The sequence below is a fragment of the Perca fluviatilis genome, chromosome 12 (assembly GCF_010015445.1).
Source record: "Perca fluviatilis chromosome 12, GENO_Pfluv_1.0, whole genome shotgun sequence".
Lineage (NCBI taxonomy): Eukaryota > Metazoa > Chordata > Actinopteri > Perciformes > Percidae > Perca > Perca fluviatilis.
The window spans coordinates 20,106,713-20,132,600 of NC_053123.1; the positions used below are offsets into that span (position 1 = coordinate 20,106,713).

A 25,888-nucleotide genomic window follows, 5' to 3' on the forward strand; every position below is an offset into this window, starting at 1 on the left:
GTCACGTGATCACTGTCAGCCTCTCTCCCATGTGTGTAGTGTTGTTGGCTATGCTACAGTATGCATACAGTTCATGCTGTGAATGTACAGTATGTGTGAGTTTATGAACATGAAACTGCATGTATGTGTGTCGATCTTCTCTTGCTCCTCTGCTCTGCTCTCCCTGAATCAGGACATGCTGTGAGCGGCTGATGATGACTCAGTAATGTGAGAATGTCACCAGTCTTGGAACTGTGACTGGTTTCTGTCTCTCTACCAGAGATGATCAGACTGTAGCATTGTCAGCACACTTTACTTTTGCTGCTGTCAGTTTCTACTTTAACTTGTTGTTTTTGTTCCCATTTAAAGTGTCTTTTATGCAGGTGAAATCATGCTATTTAATAAATGTATCTAAACAAATAGACACGTATTGCAATCCCAGGTTTTCCACGGCTGCATCAGGGTCAGCACTACTTCGCTCCAGGGGGTGTTGGTAACACACCTGAACCTGTGGCTACAAAACACCAGAAGAAGAAGACGTGCACTTTAGTAGTGTAGTCACAACATTAGAACCTAGCTAGGTACCTAACACCTGTCCATAAACTAGCACAAACACATGGATGACTCACTTGGATGGAAAGAAACTCAAACCGCTTAATAATGTGACAACAACCATTACTGTATGGCTAATTCTAGTGTTATGTCAGTGTTACTTCAGCAGCCATTATCACAGGGATAGGCCCTGTAAGTAACTATTTCCACAGGCCACTTACTGACATAGTTACACTGGGCAGGACAAATGGTTGTTTTGCGTCTTGGAGAAATTGATGTATTGAAACTTTTTTAATATCTGGCAATATGTGTCATTGGGGTCTGAGTTCATGCTGATGTTCTGGGTGACTGACAATAAGGTATTAAACAAGTACTCCGCAGTTTTAGCATTGCACTTCTATAACATTGTCGGACTCATGGACAGTTTTTGAAAAAAGGATGAAAATCCATGCAGCAGAAACAGAGATATTGTCTTTTAAATTGCACACATTATTTTTCCTTGTCTAAATCCTACCCATAATGCAACTCTAACTGCAGTTAGTTTGGTCAGAGATTCGGGTTTGTTATGCTGGTAGCAGCTAGCTAGCCACTAGCCTCAAGCAGAGATGAGGAGCAGGCTACAGAGGTCTTGTAAGCTCACTTCTTTCTAACTCTACACCCCCAGATTTGTTTCTTTTTCAAACTTGCAGTCTTCAGACCCAACCCACTTTGCCTCAAGTGACATCACTTGAGGGAGTCTATCGTGCAGCTCCCTCTGGAGCCACAAAAGGCTTTATACATTTTTCAGATATGCAGTAGTACTCCCCAAGACCAAGACCAAGGCCTAAATACACATCTTATTCTTTATTTACTATTTTACAGAGAGTTTTTTTTTGCCTCAAGTGCATTCATAATTCAGATGTCTTTACCTCTAGAGTCTAGGAGATGAAATGTAAATAAAATGTGATGTGCTGTTCCATTCAATTTCTCATCTAATATGAACAACACTATCAAACAGCATACTGACACTACTCTAAAAATAGTGTCTACATAGCACATTCTTGCACTCTGGTTTATACATGTATACGCCTTTAATGAAGTTCTGCTTAAATGAATTAAATTTTTATCAATGACTAATTCCATTGAAAAGCACATTTATCTTACTTTTAACCCTCGTATTATGTTGAAAAAAAATGACATTGATGATGTTACGGGTCAAAATGACCCATACAGTGTAAATACACTCAAAACAAACTTTTTTTCCTAATCACAAACATTTTTTCCCCCAAAACTGTTTTTACCAATTATTTAGTGAAAATATTTCCGGTATACACTTGCATATTCCATGCATAGTAGCTAGATTTGGCATCCTAGGATGCCCATATTTTGATGCCATACTTGGCAGGCTTGTTGGGCATGTACTGTCAGAAGGGACAGCGCCCCCTGAATGGAACAAGGTGTTCATCTACAGTGACATGGGGACCAGGATTGTACAAGACAGGTACAATTTTGACCCATTTATCCCATACATCTCTGATCTCAGCTAGTTTGTCTCTTTCACTCGACCAGCTTTCGTATGAATTGACTCCAAAGACATTGTTGCTAGAAATATTGGCCTTCCATTCTCATCATTCCACAGACTGACAATTGCTTCTCCCTTTGACTTGTAAACTCTAGCTAATACTATTCAATTTTATTTTATGTATAGTATCAAATCATAACAAGAGTTATCTCGAGACACTTTACAGATAGAGTAGGTCTAGACCACACTCACATAAATTCCAAAACCCCAACAATTACAGTAATTCCCCCAAAAGCAAGCATTATCAGTGGCTGTTGCGACAGTGGCGAGGAAAAACTCCCTTTTAGGAAGAAACCTCGGCAGACTCTTGGTAGGAGGTGTCTGACGGGGCGGTTGGGGGTGATGATGAACAGTGGTAAATAATAGTCACATTAGAGATAATGGAACAGTGACCTTGATGTAGTCATGGAAGTTCATGTCATAGCAGGGGCGCATCGTGTCATACTGAGTAGTGCAGTCTCCAATACCGGATCCTGACTACTCTGTGTGTATGAACATCACAGCAGGGTGTTGTGGGATGAAACGTGGCACTGCAGAGCATGGGTGGATGGGGCGGATGCTGCGGACGCAGCAGGACTAGGATTTCAATGTATGCATGCAAGTCAATCTGATCCAGTGGCTTCCATTTCTTTTGAAATACACACCTCCCCTGCAAGTTGGTCATGTCCACTATGATCCTATCTATTGATTGGGATATGAAGAGATGAAATGGTGATTGAATATCATCAACTAGTGTGGCAGAAAATCTTGTGGGGCTTGGAGTCATCTTGATGACAGTCTGCCTTGGCGTCAGTGTGGTGATGTTGACCATTTTATGTTAGCATCTTTAGCTGTCCATGTTGAGGATGATTGCTGCCCATTGTTTTCAGCTAATGTATACTACACCAGACTGGTCCCCTGAATCTTCTTCATCATAGGAAAATTCACAATCCGGATCGTCAATAGCATCGCACACACAAACAAACACACACACACACACATACACACACACACACACACACACACACACCCCTAAATGGGTGTTGAAAGTCTCTGGGTCAAAATGACCCGCAACATCATCTTTGTATACAAACTCTGAACAGACATTCCACTACACATCAGTGTGTCCAGATTTTATGAACAAGTTCATGACCCTAAATGAGGAAATGTCATACAATTTCATGAAGACAAATATAGGTTAACCAGTATTTTGGTCAACACAAAAACGCAAACGGGTCAAATTGACCCTTAACATAATACAAGGGTTAATGAGTCTACAGATCAGTGGTATGCTCATGCAAAAGATCTGAATTAACAAATGAATCTCAAAACAAAGGAGAGCTTGAGACCAGAATTGTGAAACAGTGCTGGGCTGTCATGGTAGCACGTGTATCTCAGATGGTTTGTGTTCTAAAATCAGACACCTCACATTATTGCTTTTTTTAATCCAATTGTAATTTTCCTTTCTTTCGCCACAAATAGTGCAAAATAGGTTGCACAGACTCATACCAGTTTTTCTCATTAAGTCATGAAGATGCTGACTATTTTATACAGATATGAGCTGTTAAATACCTAAAATCATTTTATCGGAGAGTTTAATGCATTTTGTATGGAGTCAGTTATCAATACCAGCCATTTCCACTCTATCTAGCCCCTTTTCTTTCTTCACTTCATCACAGAAAATCAAACACAAAAAATAACACATCACCCACTCATCAAGTCATTCAACTAAGCATACCAGTGAGACAGAGGAGAGAAGAGACAGCAAGTGCATTCATATGCAAGTGTGCATTTGTAAGTCATAATTTGTTTATGCCATAGATCTGATTGAATTGGATGCATTAAAAGGACTCATTGCAACTTTTGTCTCATTATGAGTTGAGCTGATCTATGGCCTACAGTGATTGGCTGGATACATGCAGCTTATTCTTGCACACAGTCACACACACACACACACACACGTATGGGCAAGCACATATTGTTGTTTTTTTTACTTTTTCAGCTGACCCAAAAGCACCAGGCAAACAAGACACTACTCCTTCGCATATTACTAACTGAATGAGGGACAGGACTTTTTCAGAGTAGTGGCCTGCAGGGAAGAGGGAGAAACAAAATATGGAGAGAAGGAAATGGGTGTGGATGTGTTGATTGGCGGTGAGGCCCAAGGCAGCGAAGGAGGGAGCTGTACGGTCTCATTGTGTTCCGCAGACGGGGAATAGAGGACGACGAGGAGGCGTTTCCATGGGAGTGCTGCTGTGTTCTTTTCGAACAAACGCATTCCCTTATCTCCTGCCTGGGGAGAAACAAACACTGGCAGCTCATATGACGGGGAGTTTCCCTGGATCTATTTGAGCTGCGTAGAGAAGCAACAGAGCCCTAATTGAATTTGAGGGGGAGAGAGAAAAGTGCAGGGCTTGCAGTGTTGATAGCCAAACAATCTGTACATTCTGCTTTAATTTAATTTACTTTAAAAAGCTGTAAGGTTTAAAAAATGTGTAGTTTAGCACAACATCAATTTACAAAAGTGTTAACAAAAACATATGCTGAGTCAGTATATTTTCTTATAGAGTTACTACCTCTGAATATTGTCTCAGACTTTGTATATAATATGTATGAAATAGTACAGTATTTATCTACTGTACTTTGTCACTTTGAGCTCAAATTTCATGGTCCTGGGTAATGTGCTCTATATAGCTCTGATTTAGATCTATATTTTTAAGCCATGCTAGCTGCAAGGCTCTAGCAATGGCAATGTCAGTCTGCTGACAGGCTGCATATCTGCTGTCTTCTCTATAAATATTGAGAAGATTGCATTAAAATCTGTACAGACATTTATGGTCTCCAGTCAATGTATCCTATTGACTCTGCTGATCCCGCACTTTGTTTTGGTTCAGAGTGAATTTTAGATGGACTGACAAGAGCAATCTCTCCACACAGTTCTTTAGTAGCTGTTCTGGAGCTTTCAAGAACTTCTATGGACCTGGATAATGGAAATGTAAAGTGGAAAATCTCCATCTGCTGAGGAAGAACATATGATAATAATCAATCGTAATATGATTGAGAGGCCCAGAACAGGTACTAACAGTTTCAATCTCACTACTTTCTAATTATTGTATGAATTGCTATCAAATTTGATAAACATTAATGTCCGCTCAGGATAAATTATGATCACTGTGGTGATCCCTTCATTTTCATCTAGCAACATCAAGTCAAATTTTCAATTTGTCGAATTACTTTGTGTTTAGTGATAATTAGCAAATGTTAAACTGAACTAAACTAAGATGGTGACCATGGCAAACCTAAACATTAACATGTTAGCATTGTCATCACTGACATTCAAATTTAATTTAAAGCCCCTCTGTGCCTGTACAGCCTCACAAAGACACTAGCATGACTGTAGACTATTTTTACTACTTACTGTATCTCTGGTTTGCTTCTTGTGGTGCTCCAATGCAACATTTCCCTCCTGGGGATCAATAAAATCTTATCTTTACTTAATTTAGCTTTGACGTAGACTCCAGCAGGGACTTTTTGTAAATCTGTTTTATTTAATGGAACACACAATCAGCCTTTCCTCACTGCGGAGTTAAAACATAAACAGCTACATTTAATAGGGGCTTAACTAAATAGTCTTGTAGAAAGAGTGATAGAGGAGAAAGGGGGATTGAATGAGCAGAGGCTGGGTAAGGGAACACACAGTGGGATCTGTTTGGACAGGCCTGTAATTCAAGGGAAGGAAAGGACCTTAGCCTAGATCAGTATCTATCACTCTAGCAGGAAAAGAGAGCTCAAGACCCACATATTTCTAGGAAGGGAGAGGGAGAGAGAAAGCAAGGCACCTGATGGGAAGCACATGTATAAGGAGGAGGGATAGAGGGCCGGAGGTGATGTAGAGACCGATACTGGACACATATGTGTGTATGATGTTGGTTCCTCAGAGCTGTGACACAGATGGGAGAAAGACAAAGAGGGAAAGGATGTGAAATGAACGAGAGTCAATGAAAGATAGAGGGAGAAAGGAGATCAACATGTTGAAACAGAGCCCTGGAGACACAGCCACCAGAGAAGCGGAGAATTATGGGAGTGTAAATTAAATTACACCGGAAGGGACAGTCAGGTCTGGACCTGCAGGAAACACTGCACATGGGGCTCTTTGTGTGTGTGTGTGTGTGTGTGTGTGTGTGTGTGTGTGTGTGTGTGTGTGTGTGTGTGTGTGTGTGTGTGTGTGTGTGTGTGTGTGTGTTCGCTCACGCACGTGCATGTACATGCATGGGTGTGTGTACTGTTTATACGTGTTGATATTGTTGCCTCTTTGTGACAGTTTCTAATCTTCAATTCAATGTTAATATTTCTGTTACCTACTTTAAATTCACCTCTAAATTTTACCTCACATTTCTTCAATTCCTTCTCCTTCCTTTTCATCTCACTGCGTATCTGTTCTCCCATCCCCTAAACTTATACAACATAGACAACACACATCTACAACATACACAAACACCACCTGATGTTAAATTCATTTGAACCATTTGAAAAGAAGCCTTGAGCAGTTGTTTAAAATGTGGATGAAGAAGTGGAAAGGTCTGAGACAAGAGAAATAACAGAGATAAGAGTGTGTAAGAGTGAATAGAAATAAGTATTGTTTCAAGCTGTCTAATGTCTTTTTATGGTCCAGCAGAGAGGTTCTTCAAGGAGCGGTAGTTTGTGATGCAGGCCTGGGGTGCTGTGATTTCACAAAGGTCACACGAAAACTGGAGCAGATTAGCAATTCAGATTGGGCTAAAGGGGCTAAAAGGCTGCTATAGCCCTGCCTGAGTCTGATTACATTAGCAAAGAGTAGGAGTGCAAATGCACACTAGTGATTAGATGGTACATGAAGAAAAAAACTATAAGATGCTATAGGAACCAGATTCATGCACATACATACAGCACATATGCATGAACACATTCTCTGACAAACAGGCCTAAGAATAAACTATGACTCACAATAAAAAAAATATATAAGCAGCACATGATTCCATTGTGAAGGTTTACCCTTAGTATATCCTCCCATTAGCTGTCCTTCCTCACACACACATGAATTATCAGCACTCACAGTCCATCACCCTGACCATCTGCCCTTGTGCAACATCCATCTTGTAGAAATGGGTTTGGTTTGCAGGATCATCATGAGGGCAGTTTTCAGAGAAGATTTCCTGCTTTCCAAGGTCCATTCCCTGACCTGTGTTATAGTGCTGTTGTGGTGGTGACACTGCAGCTCTCTTGATTTTGGATAAGTTTTATAACAACTGACATAATTGTTAAACACCTGAATGTTCAGGACAAGGAAATTGGTTATGCTTTACAAAAACATGTTACATGACAGTTGAAATGTTATCTGCCAAGCATACACACAGCTGTACTGTTGATACAGTACAGGCAGTATAAGAATGCATGTGCTGTATCTTACAGTTTTTGACGATTGCTCACACACTGAAATCAAAAGTATTACTCAATTATAAAAACCTTTTTTTCAAGGAGCAAAACATTGGCCCAGATGTGCACCACTATAAGCACAATGTGAGCTTCACATTTTTTGCAAAAAAATACACACAGTGATTTGCAAAACACTAAACACACTTGTATTCATTAGACACAGAAGTATATCATTATGTCACTTCCTTGCAATTCCAAAGCACTGACTGTCAAATTACCACAACTATGAGCTGATCTGTGAAACACAGCCATCAGGTGTGTAAACACATGCTTGCTTAATTTTAGACACACCATTCAGGTTTAAGCACTATAACAATGCAGCAGGTAAGTTCACCTGCCTTCAACCAAAATGAAAGGAATCAGAAGAAGAGGGAGGGTGAAAGGGGGAATCCACAGAGGAGGAGAAGGAGGTAGAGGAAGAGGTACCCCTCATTCAGGCCATGGAGGACGCCTGTGAACAGGTTGCCTTGCAGCTGTGCAAGGATGGATTCGACATTCAAGATGGTTCTTCCCACATTGTCTTGCCAATGAGGATATCGCCTGTGATGTTGATGAAATTCTCTGGCCAGATCCAGCTAGGCAAAGAGATAATGTCTAGTATTTTTATTTGTCAGATATTTTCTGTAATTGTAACCTGTACTGGATACAGTATATTATGTTTGCCTGCTGTTTGCTGAGCTAACAGTGTTATGCACACTACTGTAGTAGCTGGGAAAACTGGGACATGTTTTGTTGTGATTCTCCATGTTGACATGTTGACTGATTTGGGTATATGGAGAGAAATAAATTATTTTTTCCTCAGTCTGCAGCATTGGTCTTGTGTAGTGTTTGGTGAACGTATTGTATATTTGCACTTTGTCTGTGTACTTCATTTACTGTACTCTAATCACTGAGAAGTAGAATTGCTAAAAGTGTTTTAGGTTAGCAACAGCAGTGTGTAACTGGTTCAAACAGAATTAAATCAAATGAAACATGTTTCATATGGTAACAAAATATGATTTTTAGAAATTAGTGTATAGTTTTTGCAAGAATGTTTCATTTTGCAAAGGGTCTGAGGTGTTCTGCTGATTGGGTGTATGGTTGTGCTAATTGTGTGTAGTGTTTTGAAAAAAACGGTCCCTGCTTTCAAAATAGTGCTTAAGCAATCCAAAAAAACTGTAACCAGAGGCAGTACAAGCTAGACTAACATCATAATGCTCTTTTGTTCCTATCCAACATCCCGAGTGTCATTAACTGTTTTCCAAACGTACCATATCAGTGATTCTCAGTCTTGTTAATGAAAGACCCCACACTGCATATTTCCTATCTATCAGGTGGGTTCATGCGTTTCTGTTTGTCTGCACACACCTGATAGATAGGAAATATGCAGTGTGGGGTATGCAGTGTATGCTTTAGTTACAGTAATCTTGTATGGGTATAGAGGTGGGAAAGATGCAATGGAGTGGTCCGCTTAGTTCGAGAAATGAGGTTGGTCCTGGTCTTTGTGCCAATAAAGGTAACTATATAGCCATACTTCACTGCCAGACTAATTAAAACAATGACAACAATTCATATCATAATTACACAGCAAAATAAACAAGCCTATCCTCCTGAAAGGCCTTTTGCAGGGCCTTCTTTCAGCACCATGGACAGTGAGCACAGGAGGATGCACACAGCTGTCGGGAGAGACTGAGCCTCTGCAAACGTCCAGTGCACAACAAATGAACCAGAATGAAGTGTAATTCACCCAATATATCCCCACCATGTAACTATTTGCAGGTACATATTCTTTGTTCAACACAGTTCAGTCAGTGGATCTTGATGCCTAAAACACAAGACAAAGTGTGTTTGTGTGTGTGTGTGTGTGTGTGTGTGTGTGTGTGTGTGTGTGTGTGTGTGTGTGTGTTGTGTTGTGTTGTGTTGTGTTGTGTTGTATTGTGTGTGTGTGTGTGTGTGTGTGTGTGTGTGTGTGTGTGTGTGTGTGTGTGTGTGTGTGTGTGTGTGTGTGTGTGTGTGTGTGTATAGATGATTTAGACCAAGGTATGCTATGTTGTTGACATTCACAACATGTACTCTAGGCTGCCATGTTGAAACAAGTAAACTGGGGACAATAGAAAGCCTGGATTAGGTGCAGAAATCACTCTTGTGCTATTAACGATATTGAAATGAGCACCACTCAACAGCCCTCTCTCCCCTCATCTCATAGAGCTGTGGTGCAAGCCTGACCCTTGCTCCAAATGTCAAATGTCACTTCCGCAGTCACAGTTCACAAAGTGGTCCATATTAAAAGATTAAGCTTGGAGAGCTAGAGAAAAAGAGATACAAGGAAAAAGGAGAGGGCAAGAGAATGATGAAGGACTGTAGGAGTCTGTTGACAAGTCCTCTTGTCCCCCATGCCATTGTCATGTGGTGCAACTGTGTGTTTGTGCAAACCCTGACAGCCCAGCTGATGCAGTAAAAGCACTGGTAGCCTACTGGTAGCCTGATCTCTGAAAAAATAAATACCAATAAGTGACAAATATGCCCAACGGTTGTCATGACGACTGTCAACACTTTGTTATTTTTGTTTGTTTTGTGTGCGTGCGTGCGTGCGTGCGTGCGTGCGTGTGCGCGCGCGCGCGCGCGTGTGTGCGTGTGTGTGTGTGTGTGTGTGTGTGTGTGTGTGTGTGTGTGTGGTGTGTGTGTGTGTGGCCTCGTTAGTCCTACCTTGCATTCCTCCATGCACGTCCTGACCGAGTATGCATCCGTCTCGTATTTCTGAACCAGCAGTTCAAACTCCCGGTAGTTGTCCTCCGCCCGCTTGTCAAGAAGCTGATAAGCCCGGACACACTTGCTGCATCCCAGCAGGTCTACCCCCATGGCCATATCCAGGGTGCATTTCAAATCGTCCGGACTCGTAAACCCGTAAAACAAATCCAAAAGTGAGTATGAATTACAAAAAGAAAGGTACAAATCGCTCAGATTCACGTACGCCAACTGTGTCCCCTTTTCCCCTCTACCGGAGAGGCCCAGGCACACGGTCTTCGCGTCCGTGAAAGTAAAGCAGTCTTTGGACAGGCTGTCTGGATGACAGGTGTCCATTCGCCACAGAGGTTTGGTAGAATTCCCTAGAAAAATAACATCTTGCTCTCTGGCGAGATGGTTGGGGTCAGGTGATGTTGGATGTTGGTGGAGGGAGTTTGGGTACTCGCCCATGTCCGTAATTGCAAGCCCCTCGTCCGACCGCTTGTCTCGGGTTCGCGTCAGTTTTGCCTCGGCGCAGAACCACAAGTGATCAGAGAGCAGGACGGTGATGAATAGCAGAGAGGCCAGCGACAGTCGCCATCTCTGGGCCCGTTCCGACTCGGTAAATGGCTTCTCGTTCTCTCGGGATGCAAACCAGTATTTTAAGCCCTCATCATGCTGCCGACGCATCCAAGCACCCCTGGTCATATTTTAGGAAAGTGCTGCCCTGGCCGACTCCACCGCGGGGGCTGCTCTGCCACAATACTCATTGACTTGGGGAAACGGACTCCGGTTGGTTTTCCTCTGTAACGGTGCCGTGCCTCCGCCGGTCCAGGGCGCTCCTCTATCGCGCCCGCAGCAATCGGTGCTACTCCGATCCAATTAGCGCGCCCGCACAGATTAAGCTTCGCGCTGCCGCATCCCGGTTCTCCATGGCTCTCCGGGGGGAAACGGCGTCCTCTTTGACCGCATGCCCCCCTCTCCCTACCGTTCCTCCCCGGATTTGTTCTCTCGTCTGGGGCGCAGGGAGACCAGCAGTTGCGAGCCTCTCGGTACTGATGCTGCGCGTCTGCCGCCTTTCGTTTTGCAGATTCACTTAAAGAAGAGCAACGAGCCCTTTTGATGCACGCACACTGTCCGGTACCTGGGCGGAAAGCCTAGAATCCTTTCTCCCGTTGGCCATTGTCATCTTGGACCGCGGTTAAGTTGCCGCCATGTTCGTCTTGAAACACTTTTTCGGAGAGCTGGGTCGGTTTGCGTCATCTCCATCGTTGCGATAGCTCCATCGTTGCGCAGTGGCGGAGCAGCTTATTACCTATATACACACACACACACACACACACAAACACACACGTACACACGCACACACACACACACATACACAGTCACACACAGACATAGAGGGAGGGAGAGAGTGAGCACAGACTCACACAAAGGTGGTTAACGGTGTTTAGGATATCCTCTGAGCTCTTCATGACTAATAGTACCCAAATAGCAGAGCACAAACACATGCACTTTTGGCGACATCTTGCTTTTGGTGCAGAAGAGACACGAGTCCATTCACAAGTACTAAAATGCAGTTACAGTAAGACATCACACTGACTGTCTAAGATTCATTGATCCAGCTCATCCAAATCCTCAAATGACATTGTGTTGTTTTTTCATGTCTAGGGGAGAAGCAGGTGAAAATAATATTACGGAAATGAAGACTTTCACAACACTGAAAACAGGTTGAGCCTCTGAACATGTGAAAGCAGCTGAACAAGCAAGGTCTGTGGTTGTAGGTTTGACAATAGCATGTACCTGTTCCCTGCAAGTGGGTTATATCTTATCAGCTGTGTTGTGTTTGGTCAGTGGGTTTTAAACAAACACCTGACTTAGAGTATGGCCCTATATGTAATGTCCCTGTGTGTGTGTGTGTGTGTGTGTGTGTGTGTGTGTGTGTGTGTGTGTGTGTGTGTGTGTGTGTGTGTGTGTGTGTGTGTGTGTGTGTGTGTGTGTGTGTGTGTGTGTGAGGGACAGAGAGAGAACAAGGGGGGAGGGAGAGATAGGTGGTAGTTGCTCGAAGGGAGAAGAAAGTAAATTACAGTATTTATCCTCGTCCTTAGAACTAGTAATCATTGTCAGTGTGAATGGCTTGGAGTGCCACCAAAGAGAGTGTTGCTTAATGTTAATGGGCTGTATATTGGGGATAAGACAAGAGATAGTATCTGATTCATTTGTGTTTGAGGGAGGGCGGGAGGCAGCTGATTCTACAATGGGAGAACAGCACTGAACTTCAGCACCATGGATAGCTCACCACTCACTGTTGTCTGGAAGCTGTAGTCTACTTGGTTTCCTATCACAGATGTTTACTTTTTAAAACTTCCCCTTAAACACAACAAAAATTGTTGTTTATTCCCTCTTGTTGTGCTGTTGGTGGCATTGCACCATCCGTTAAGCATACTCTAGAGCTGTTTAACCTAAAACAAATCAGGAAGCCAGTAATGCAGGCCATTTCTGTTATGTTCTGAGTGGAGGGAACAAGTCTTCTCACTAACGTAATTTGCTGATTTATCACTAAATGTCAACTGGTGCTCCCACAAGGAGATTCAATTTGCTTGGTGTTTTTGAACCACTTGTTCTGTGATTCACCTCTGATTGTAATTGGGCCTGAAAATTCACCATGCCGTGCCTGCAATTTTGGTACAGCAGGAACATGGACTGTATTTGAAACCACCGATGGTGTTATGGCATACATCTGTTGTGTCATTGATATGGATGCTTGAATACTCATCATTCATCACTCATTGCTCTCACATATTATGTAATAGCAGGATGCTGTGATCATGCCTCACAGGGATAGATGTCCGACTTCAACTAGGATTGTCTAGTCTGCCTTTAACTGTAGTTGCTCAATTTCATTCTATGACCCTAATTGTGTGTTTATGCATGTGTGTACCTGTCTCATCCTGCACTGTTGGTAGACTTATGGATATAGGGACCTTGCCAGGAGTTTCATAATGCCATTTCCAGATCCACAATTTGATTGGTTTGAGCTGAACGCCTGACTTATGTCAGCTCCTGAGAGGTGGCCAATCAACAACATATGGAGTGTGTGTCTGGCACAACAGAGAGTTGTCAGTTTCACACCACTCCCAACACTTTCCCTACCTGTGTGTGTGTGTGTGTGTGTGTGTGTGTGTGTGTGTGCTTGTGCGCGCGCGTGTGTGTGTGTGTGTGTGTGCGTGTGTGTGTGCGTGTGTGCGTGCGTGTGTTGTGTGTGTGTGTGTAAAGGATAAAGAAGTAGTGTGAGGGCAGGAGTGAGACAGAGTAGAGAGACAGAGACAAAGGAGAGAGAGTTGTCTGTGAGATGAATGCAGATTGCTGGCCTTAAATCTGGAGCCATCACAGTAACAGTAAGGGCTGGCAGACATGAGTCATCCACTATCCATGCTGGGGAACTTGTTTGTATCTTCTCTGAAACAACTGTACATACATGTGTAAAATTGACTGTATTTTCTCATTGCACTGATATAGTAGCTCTTGCTAAATCAAGGGTAATTTGCCCAGTTACCCCTTTTTCTATTTAAGTTAGTAGGAAATCAAAAGCAGATACTAAGTACATCATTCAATATCCAAACCCCTGTTATATCTATTTTTACATAATTGTTCTGTCTGGCTTGTCAAAGCTCAACTATCTATTAATACATGTCTATTTAAACATGTTTTATTAACAAGTGGAGGGTTCATTGACCTGCTTTGCAGTTTAAAGTTTAAAGTCGTTCTGAATTTGATCCAAGTTTGACAATAAAAGTTAACCACATTCTGTAATGGGTATTTACACATACAGGAAGCTTAAACTGATCCTGACAATGTTGTTTCGTTAAAAACAATATTTCATGAGAATTTTAAGTTTTCGCTAGTCCTTTTTTTCACCCTGATGTTCAATATCTCATCAATGCAATGTGTTCCCCACCCATCAGCATTCCTTACAGAGGGAGACACGGACAAGGACAGAGGTGGTTGCTAGGCTAGACCTAACAACAATCAGAGGAGGAGGAGAATGGGGCGAAAGGAAAGAGAGAGGTGACATCAGCCAACTGTGCCACAACCTTCACACCTCCTGCACACTGTGTCAGTGTGGAAATGGACCTCTTTATGTGAATCTGTCACTATATCTCTGTCCATCTCTTGTTTGCTCCTTGCAGCTGGCTTTAAGGTGCATGGTCTTCCTTTTTTTCCTCCTTTCAATGATCTGACAGCATTTTATTTCTGATTTCTTACTGCCACCATCTCACTCCATCCTTATCTTCCTTCTTCTCCCTCTCATCTGACCCTATTCTGATATGACATTTTCTTTTAAGCTCTCGCTCACCATCAACCTGTCTTCCTCAGTCTCTCAGTCTCACTCTCCTGTGCTCTCATCTGCCTGACGTCAGAGAGGAGGAAAAAGACAGGCTCAGCCTCTCTGATTGGTCAGAAAAGACAACGCCCTCAGCCCTGGCTTACTGTCCTAAGTGGATGTTACGATTTGACAAGAGATGTGTGATTTATCCCACTTCAGAGAAAACATAGTGTAGCTTCAAAGATATGTTTGTGTTCATATATGTATGTTCATACATGCTTGTGTTTGTGTATAACGTAAGTATGGAACTTCAGTCATGTGATAATTGGTAGTCATTTATGCAATATTAATATAATTGTTCTTGTATATTAAAATACCATTGTTTTGCAGTATTTTAGCAAGATTTAGCTCTTCTTCAAACAGTTGTCATCTCTGAATATAATCTACGAGTTTCCATTGTATTTGTCTTACTCACTTACTTACAGCCACTGGTTTCCATTTATTCTTTTATGGTATGAAAAATAATTTAAATATTCTTGAAATTTGCATGTCTTATTCCATAACAGTCATACCTTCACATATCTTTTGATATTTTGAAATGTATGCAATTTAACTATAATTTAACTTTGACAAAAACAAATTCTTCACTGTGATGGATTACACAACGAAAGAAAGTCCACTAATTGATTTCCAACCGTACAGAAATTAATATAACCAATGGAAGGTTAAGAAGGTTAAGAAAATCCATGTAAAAAATTAGGAATGCTTCAGTTTGCCAAACAGCCAAATAGTGATAGAAATTATACACGATTTACCATAAATTGGATTTAATACGTATACTCAGTGGTATGGTCCATAGACTAAAAATAGTGGACGTAGCATCCGTGACGTCACCCATTTTTTTGTGGACTGACGTTATGCAGCCTCGAGTTTGCTTGTTTTTTTCAAACTGGATGTGACGATTTTTGATGAGAGGGTGGAGCTGGATAGGATGACGCAGCCAAGCCAGTGTGCTAAGCTAAACGTTAAAGGGGGAAAGTTGCTGATTTTCAACCCTTCTGAAGTGAGTCATCCAGGAGAGATTACCGTCAGGTAACGCTGACCCCTGGGTACTCCCACCATTCATCTGCATGTACAGCAGTACAGAAAATCGGCAAACTTTCCTTTAAGTTACCAGCTAATGCTAGCTGTAGCTAGCTAGCTTGGTTGGCATAATGCTGAACAAGACATTTTTAGGTGACAAAGTGTTCCAATTAACTTTAATGAAGTGAAAACACAGAGGGTCAAATACCCAAACACCCAAAACAATTCCATCGCTATTTTAATGTACACAGGGCCATGGATAGACATTGCTAAGCCTCTGTCATGATTGACAGCTCGGTGTGTAACCACACCCCTAGAGCATCCCCTGCTTTGTAGTACATTTTTTTTAAGCAAATGGGAACATAATTTACAAAATGAACATCATGCTGTATTGAAAAAGACTTAAAACTAGCATTTTAGACCATGAACTCATTATGAAAATGTTTAGAGGCTGAGGTATTAAATCAAGTGAGAAGTAGGGTCATTTTCCAATAGACTTCTATGGAAACAGACTTCTTTTTGCAAATGGGGAAGTTGCCCCCTGCTGGAAATTACATGGAATGCCGTTTTAAGGCATTTCCACATTGGCTTCACTTTTCAGGCCCGGAAGCTTCGTCCATTATTTTTACAGTCTATTGTATGGTCCTTGCATATATGTATTGAAACAAATGTACTCTACATTGTTTAGACTGTTCAAATGGTCACTGGAATCAAGGGAGTATTAGGCCGATGATGGAGGTACCATGATGCAGTTCAACCTACCACCCCACCCAGCACCATCTCCGCACCGCCCCAGGGTTTTACTCTTCTGATCGATTGGCTCACCCTGCTCCCATTCCAGGAATCCTTCAGCGGCTTATCAACACAGCTCACTTTCCCAAGGACATTGCCTATTCCCACATCCATGATCCTGGATTCCTGGCCTATATTCCCACCGTGCAACCTGGATCTCTGCGTTCACCCAGCCTCCAGCTTCAAAGGAAATGTGCCTGACAGGGAAGGCAGCTTTAACCCTGGCAAGGTAACATGCAGAATACAAATACCTAGCAGAGGAGACTTCTTTATGTTAGAATAAGATCTACTGAGGTCAAGGCACTTGCATTATTATGTCTATTGTTAGCAATGTTTGACTAGTAACTTAAACATCTTCTGTTTACCCTTTTTATGCCCTCATGTGGTCTACATCTGATTTTGAATATTGCATAAACAATATATAATATTTAAGACATTCTTGTTGAAAGCATCTTTGGGTGATATCACTATCACTATCACTATCACTATCACTATATGAAACACTGCTGAATATGCGCATAACATGATTAAATGTATTTGTGTGTATTAGGGTGTGTTTGTCTTCATCCTCTCTTACCCTGATGTTACATCACTGAGGGCCTGAGACTGTACCCTGATGCGCTCACAGTCTCTACACAATCTCGTACACGGGGAATGATTGCTCTCTCTGGGATAGGACCAGAAGGCTTAGAAATGAAAAGCGCACAATGGGGTTAACTCCTCTAACAGCGTAACCATTTTAAAAGACTCTTTACAGTAAGTAGCACATAAAATGACATGTAATGTGAAATTATCTGTAATCTTTAACTAAAATGTATTTTTAGGGCCCGAGCGCTGACGGCGGAGAAGGCCCTATGAAACTGAAGGCATTATTTTTCCGTGCAATGAAGTGCCTTTTGGGGACCTGCCCAAACTTTGCACATGCATTAGGCTTGTGCAAAGTCCCCACAAAACTTTGAGGCCCCTACAAAACTTAAAAACTTGAGCCCCTGCAGTACGTCAAAAAAGCACATTGGAGCAATACCCTAAACCCAATAGGAAGTCCGCCATTTTTAAATGATTGTGCGAAATGAGTTCATTTTTGGCCATTTCCACGTGTCATACTTTAACAAACTCCTCCTAGAGATTTCATCCGATCGATTTCAAATTTGATCTGGGAAAAGCTTAGCTGTGGTGGGCGGCCATTTTGTGCATCTCACCATGAAAACAGGAAGTGGGTGTAACTTGAGTGTACCTTGTCCAATCTTCTCGAAACTTTTCAGGATTCATAAGAGTCCAACTCTGAGGACATCTACAGGCCCATAATGACTCAAAGTCATAGCACCCCCTAGTGGAAACAGGAAGTAGGCCTAAAAGTCAAGGTGCTATACTTTATCAAACACCTCCTAGAGATTTCATCAGATCAACTTCAAATTTGGTGTGTTCCATCTCAAGATCGTAGTGTCAAAAATGTATTAAAAGCAAGACTTTTCGTCAAATGGTGTGGGTGTGTCTTGGCGGCCATTTTGAGTGTTTAGCTTTGAACGACAAAGTTGTTGTAACTCGAGTGTACATTGTCTAATCTGGCCGAAATTTCTCGTGATTTACAAGGGTCCAAGGATCTACAGGCCAAAATTGACTTTTGGTTATAGCGTCCCCTGCTGGCAACAGGAAATCAGCCTTATATGACAAACATCATCGGATTTACATGAAACTTATAATGTGTAGTCTACATGTGATACTGTGCCGCCCACCTATACTCTAGCCATGCCCAACAGTTAGACCACGCCCACTTTCATAACTGTTGAACTGTAAGGTAGAGTCTTGTGTGAGGTATCATTGAGCTCAGCAGAGAGTTCATTTTTCATTGGTGACGTTTACGTTGTCCGACGGTAGCCAAAATGCACGGCCGCAAGGAGCCGCGTCCGCCAGTAACCCCGACGTGCAGAGGTGCAAGGGCCCGTCCAATACCTTAATTTATTATATATATCATTATGTACATTATATACTCATTATACAGTAATTTTAGATTTTGGTGCTTTGGTTTTGACTCTTAGGATAGCAATATCGGTGGACCCCTTGGTCCAGACTGAAATATCTATATATAACTATTGGATGGGTTGCCATGAGATTTTTTTACAGACATTCATGGTTCCCATATGAATCTTAATGACTTTGGTGATCCTCTGACTTTTCCTCTATAGCGCCACCATGAGGTTGACATTTGTGGTTTGAGTGAAATGTCTTAACAACTGTAAGATAGATTTTCTACACACATTCAGGCCTGCCTCAAGATAAATTGCAATCACTTTTGTGCTCCCCTGACTTTTTATCTAGGTCCAACATCAGGTAAAATCTCCAATTTGAGAATCTGAGAAGATCGTGAATACAAAGAAGTCTTGATCAGCACCAAAACCATAGGCCTGCTTCTCCAGATGGAAAGAGCGGGCGCCTGTAACATCAGCTTTAGCCCTAGTGTAAACACCAGAAGGTAGGATTTACAGAAACTCCAGGGCTGAGACTGAGGCACCACTCTCCAGCAGAGAGCCCAAAGGGTTTTTGTCACCAAGCATCCCTGCTGTCAATACCAACCTGAGCTGAACCTACAGTACCTTCACGGTCTGTCTAACTATCCTCTTCTCTTAGTCCTCTATCTTTACATTAAATTCTACTGACTTGAAAATAGAGATCAAACCAATTTGAAGTAGCTGTTCTTCTGCTTGCTCTCACTTAAACTTTCATATGATGTGAGCTTACATTAAAAAAAAATCATATGCTGAATGTAATGGAACAACAGATAGAAGACCTTGGATGAACCATTTACCATTGCAAAGCATGGTAAAAGCTCAGTGTGTTAGCAAGGAAAATGAGACTGGCGTTTCTAAATGCATTTGCCTCTCACTAATCTGTGCTGTCATTGAAAAGCACCTCCTGATGAAAGGGATATGTCTGTCCCTGGATCCAACCGGAAAGTGGGGGGAAAATTGCGTATTCAAGCCTTTGAAGAACTGGGAGTGAAGTCAAATCCTGGCTAACATGGACATGAACAGCATCCAGTGCCAAGATCCAGTCACCTCTCATCCTGGAGGAGTGGTATGTTCACAGGAATAAACATATAGCTACTACCCAGATTGTGCCTGGGATGGGGCTGGAGAAAGGCCAGGATAGCTTTGCTCCAATCCCCCAGCTTCTTCTCTCATTCCCTCTCCTCTCTCTTCTCACCAAGCAGTCCCTGCCACTGTGTGACAACACACAGCTCACAGGGTTAATCACACTGGTCCTACCAATTTCTTCTCTTCAATCTCTGTCTCGTGTCATCTTTGTCTTACTGTGTGACTGCAAAAAAGAGCTGTAGTTGAAATTGCTTAAATTAGATACAATATACATTAATGGCTCCCAGAATGAATTCCAAATATTTTGGTTGTTCCCTCCAGTGCCTCAACGGTGGTTTTGAGTGAAATGTCTCTACAACCATTGAACAGACTACTGTGAAATTTCGTATACACATGTTCCCCATGTAATTGAATGCATAGGCAACCTTTGGGGACCCCCTGACCTTTCATCTAGATCATCAGACCAACATTTTCTATTTCTATCAGCAAGGCTAGTGACAGCCTCAGCTGTACTTTGTGTTTACTGCTAATTAGCAAATGTTAGGGAAGATGGAGATGGTGAAACTGAAGATGGTGAACATGATGAACATTAAACATGCTAATAGCATTGTCATTGTGAGCATGAAGCATGATGAATTTGAATTAAGCTCAAAGCACCACTGAGCCCAAACACACCCTCACAGAGCTGCTATTGGGCTGTAGACTCTTAGTCTTGCTCTCAAGTATCCCATTTCTCACGTAGCACTCTCTGTGTGGCTTTTTTTGTTTTGCAAATAAAGCAAAGGTTCAATAGCTATCTAATCTAGAATGCAAGGTGGTGCATTCTTTGTGTGAGCCCGGGCCCTTGTGGCACCGTGCTGTACTTGGCCTTACTCTGCGTCATCTCATCACACAGACTGGCCGACCTCAGATGACTTTGCAGACACACTCTGCAGTCTACCAGTCACGTGCAAATCTCTCCCTCTCTCCCTGTGGTGGCTTGTTCTACTTCTGATCACAGCACACATCTGTGCTTCTCCTGGCAATCTAAAATCTATGCCTAAGTAAGACAATCAAAGGAGGAGTGCCATCCATTAGCAACTGTTCACAAGTTGCTTTTTAGATGTGCCACTGTAAATTCAATTAACCTGGGGCCATGTTAAATGTAAAGATTGTGTCACTGTTAATTGTGTTACTTGCCTATTTGCAGCCCTGCTAACTGGTCCCTGAAAGCTGCTTTGATGTGAAGGATGCTTGTGACCTCCTTCCGTCCTAAACAACCACCCTCTTTTCTCTCTTGGACTCTTATCCCTCTCTGTCCATCAGTCATGCTCTTCTCTGTGAGGCTCTGTACATATCTCCCACAGACATAGTAAAGTTCAGGAAAAGGTGATTCTGCACTGCATTCTGCACTGGCTCTGTGTACTGTGTATCAGTGTAAAACCAGAATTAGAAAAAGTACCCAGTGTTCTACCTCAGTGTATTATGGTTTCATCAGCTTAGATTGCAGCAAATGATCTGCCTTCATTTTCCAACACATGTCTATCAAGCATGCAAACCATTGCTGTAACCATTTAAGACCCTATCAGCAATGATCCATGGACAACATCAATCCTTTTCTCTGTGGTCCTCTCGGCTAGCTAGAGCTGTGATGCATTGCACCACTGAGATGCCCGATTTACAGGAAGGAGACCAAGGCAGAATAAATAATAAGATGAAAGTATGGCTATAGTTAAATCAATCAACCTCGAGAAGATCGGCATCATCTGATTTTGCGAGCTCCCATAATTTATGGGGTCACAGTGGGGTCATGGCTGTAGCTGCAGTGATACACTGTAATCAAGCCAGGGTCGGCAGAGCCAAGGCCTGGGGAACATAAATCAAGCGCATGAACTGCCACTATGTACTGCTGGGTGGTGAACTAACACACACGTACACACTCTCTCTCTCTCTCTCTCTCTCTCTCTCTCTCTCTCTTTTTTTTTTTTTTCTTTTTTCAACATAAACACACACACACACACACAGTGGGACACATAAGATATAACTCATTTATCCAGGTATCATACAATGCCATCAGGATGCACACGTTCACACACAGATACAGAACACCCTGCTCTCTGCTGATTCCTCCCATTAACAGTGACATTTAAAGATATCTCCCCAGTGCACAGCAGTCAGTTTAAAGTACCTTTTCATTAAGCTCTTATTGTGTGGGCCTCAGGGGTGAGGAGGGGAGGTGTCTATGTCTCCCTTGTGTGTGTGTGTGTGTGTGTGTGTGTGTGTGTGTGTGTGTGTGTGTGTGTGTGTGTGTGTGTGTGTGTGTGTAGGAGAGGGCAACAGAGAGAGAGAGAGAGAGAGAGAGAGAGAGAGAGAGAGAGAGAGAAACAAACAGCTTGAAACAGACAACAACTGAGAGCCAAGTGTGGATATAAATAGTGGAAGATGAGGAGGGGAGGCAGAGATATATTGTCCAGATTCTCAGGTTGAAACTCTTGTCTCTAAGTCACAAGGCTCCCTGAGCAATGGCTATTACACTGACTTACTACAGGGTCATATGACTGAAAAGGTAGAGATACAGTATAGGAAGACATACATGTATATCATTACATGGATGTCGGCTTTTCCTCTCAAACATTCTGGTTCCTTTTTTTTACGCAACATCCTCTATGCAGCCATTTTTACCTTGCGCACTGTGTATGGGCAAATATGTTACATTTTGAAAATCGCATGCTGTGCTTTACTTACCCCCAGGTCATTTACTCAGATTTTATAGCAGCCACCTTATGTGTCTCACTGTGTACCTGATGGACTTATAAATGGTAGCATTGGTTAGTCAGTCCAGTTTGTAAGCAACAAGATCTTAATTGGATGGATAACTGCTGCACCTGTGGTGCCTACGAAGCATTGTTTCGGTGTCAGTATACTTATTTGCTCCCAACTGGGCTATTAGTCCTTGTGTTCAACACACTGCTGCATGGTCTCTTTAGAGCATTACCTGCTGACGCACAGTGATGAATAAGTACCTTCCTCTCCCACTTACATCACAAGAAGTATTACTTTCAAGGTAATGATAACGTGCATTAGTAAACGACAATGTGTGCACTGGGTATTTAGAAGAACCCTCTTTCTCTTGCAGTGCCTTTACAGCACCATTCTTGTAGAGTGTGTAACCCATTTATTCTAGTGTACGTTTAAATAAGTAATTATCTGATTTAATCTTTAACTTAACGATAAAGATACTTTTTGTAAGTGCTCTAAATTTTTTAACTTTTACTTCTGTATTATGAAAACATCGTTGATCTGCCTTATTTATCAGCTTTACATATTAGTTTACTAACGGTCAAAACCCTAAATTTGGGAGAAGATTCTTCACTCTTTCCTTCCATATCTACCATTTTTGCTCATTCACATACCAATGGAAACCCACACTTGCGTGCACAAACACACACTTATTAAATGAGAAATGAAAGATGGCCTTTCCGTCCCCACAGGATAAAACAGTAACCTTTAATCTGGACCACAACCCTGTATTTTTCTACTGGCGACCAGAGTCCACATGTCCTCTGGTATCAGCTCAGTCAGGAGTGATCTCTCAAAACAACTCAAACAATCACTTATTACTGGTCTGACTGACCTTCACAAAGTGACTAAGCTTTTTCTAAATTGAGTGAATTTGCTCTTTAAGTGGATAGTGGTTACCAACATGACCCTACAGTATATGCACTCAAATTCCTACAGTTTAGCCCACCAAGCCCAGAAACCTCCTGACGTCCCTCAGACAATGTGGCTGCATTTTTCAAGGACAATGGGTTCTACTTCTTTGCAGAGATTGAAGTCTCCACAGGCTAAATTGAACACATTGTAATTACAGCATGCCCTTGATATTGCACTTTTCCAATACGGCTCGCTGCTGACACTATTTCATGTTTGGACCTCCTTCAAAAAGAAAATGTCCGTCACAGAGGGATGTTTAGGCTTAACCCAATGTGATGAGCTCTGGGAAGAACTTAACTGTTAATATATTACTGTAACTGGGATTAATAATGATGATGACAATGATAAGGATTACTGTGGTGGTGGTAGCTGAGCTGGTAATGGCATATGGAATCTCATAGAAATAGTTAGACATTTCCATTCATGAAATATCATTATAGTTATACAAGAGGATTGATACCACTCTCATGTCTGTAGCTGGAAACAGCTGGTGATTCGCTCAGCATAAAGACTGGAAGCAGGGGGATAGAGCAAGCCTATAAATCTGTCCAAATTTCAAAAATATGGCTATCAACACTTGTAAAGCTCACAACATGTTTATGAGTAAGCTTTAGAGAGAGCCATGCTAGCTGTTGCCCCCTTGCACCCAGTCTTTAGGCTAAGCTAGGCTAATTGCCTCCTGACTTTAGCTTCATACTTAATGCACAGTCATGAGTGTGGTATCGATCTTCTCATTTAATGTTGAACTATTCCTTCAGCTATTACTCTGTCTGTCTGTCTGTCTGTCTGTCTGTCTGTCCCTCCTCTGCTGAGGTTTATTTTTCTCTGTTAAAGGGATTTATTTCTTCTTCTTTATCCGAAATGAGGGTCAAATAATAGCAAGTGTTGTATGCTGTACAGATTGTAAAGGCCGTTGACGCAAATTGGTGATTTGTGATATTGGACTGTATGAATAACATTGACTTGATTTGACAAAGACTGGCATTTGTTCTTGTTTCAAATATAAACACTTAGATGAATTGCAGTAATACGCCACTTGAATGCTGCTTAATTTAGCAGCTTTGGCAACTGATGTTACCACTGTGGAGGTTGTTCAAGGTGTCTTGAGAGCCAAAAAAAGCCTTCTTTGAAAGTCATCTTTTCATCTTTATTTTTGGCACAATGGCCAAATGTGCTAATTATCTATCTCTACCATCAGAGGAGGTTGGGCAAAGACCGGAAGATTAATGATGGCTTAGATAAGATCATTCACAGTCTAAAGATTCTGCAGGTATGATAGGAGCATTTTAGGCAAAGTGGTGACCAGTTTTCCTTAATGTCTCATGGTGGGTATACTAAACACAGTCACGGATTTGTCAACAGAAGGAGCTACAAGTCCTGCAAAGTTCAGTTCATTACATAAAACCCAGCACCTCATTTAAATCCAATACAATCAGGAATACATGTCCTGTTAACCCTCTGTATTGCCGTTACTTCTTAATAACTTCACTGAATTGGTTTCGTCACGTCTAGACTACTGCAACTCCCTCCTGATTGGCCTGCCTGCATGTGCCATCCGACCCCTGCAGCTCATTCAGAACGCAGCAGCTCGACTTGTCTTCAACCTCCCCAAGTTCTCTCACACCACACCGCTCCTCCGCTCTCTTCACTGGCTACCAATTTCTGCCCGCAACCGCTTCAAGACACTAGTACTTACATACAGGGCCACGAACGGATCAGCCCCAGCTTACATCCAGGACATAGTCAAACCATATACCCCAAACCGCCCACTTCGCTCTGCATCAGTCAAACTGCTTGCTGCCCCCTCAGAGCGAGGGAGAACTAATCACTCAACGAAATCCAGACTGTTCGCTGTCCTGGCTCCCAAATGGTGGAACGAGCTCCCCATCGACATCAGGATGGCTGAAAGCCTACACATCTTCCGCCGAAGGATAAAAACACATCTCTTCCGACTACACCTCGGATAAACAAAAAAAAAAAAAAAATATATATATATAATTTCTTGAACCTGCACTTTCATATGTCTCTTTGTAGCTTTGTTTATTTAAAGCTAATGTACTTGCACTTACTACTTGTTGTCTCGAGTTTGAACCTTCACAGTTGAAAGCACTTAATTGTAAGTCGCTTTGGATAAAAGCTAAATGACATGTAATGTAATTTAATGTAATGTAATGGTTTGGTTTGGTTTGGTTTGAGTTAGTTTGGTTTGGCTCTTGGCTATTTCACTTGGCTGATAAGACCCTAACTGTACAATGTACAATCTCATTACAGTTTTTATTGATTGCTTTGATGCAGCAGTCAACTCAAACTCCACATTTTCAAAACAGTTAACACACAGGCCGAAATAGTGGCACTCATGGTCAAAATGACACATTTTGTTTGCAAAAGGCTCTAACCGTGACAAAACATTTAAAATATGCAACAAAAACAAATTTTGCCTTTAAACAACACAACTTGCAAACAAGTGTATGAGCTCTTCCAATGAACCATTACACAGTGGACAACAAAATACTAAATACAGCACTCGTACTACAGCATGCGAATCAGTGCACCATTGCTTGTCATTGTAGCCTATTACTGTACGTAGCTTTCATGCCAGTGCCATTTGTTGTCAAATTTGCTTTCTTGCAAATAATTGGATCCAGAATCAGAAAT

General features: G+C 42.0%; 1 protein-coding gene across 1 annotated transcript in view; it reads right to left on the reverse strand.

The window, feature by feature from the left end:
• LOC120569358 (transmembrane protein FAM155A) overlaps positions 1-11,598 on the reverse strand; it is a 92,232-nt gene extending 80,634 nt beyond the window's left edge. Inside the window, exon 1 of the mRNA XM_039817230.1 lies at positions 10,229-11,598. Within this exon, the coding sequence (XP_039673164.1) occupies positions 10,229-10,954 (726 nt within the window). The 5' untranslated portion in view covers positions 10,955-11,598. The remainder of the gene's footprint in view (positions 1-10,228) is intronic.
• Between the last annotated feature and the right edge of the window lie 14,290 nt (positions 11,599-25,888).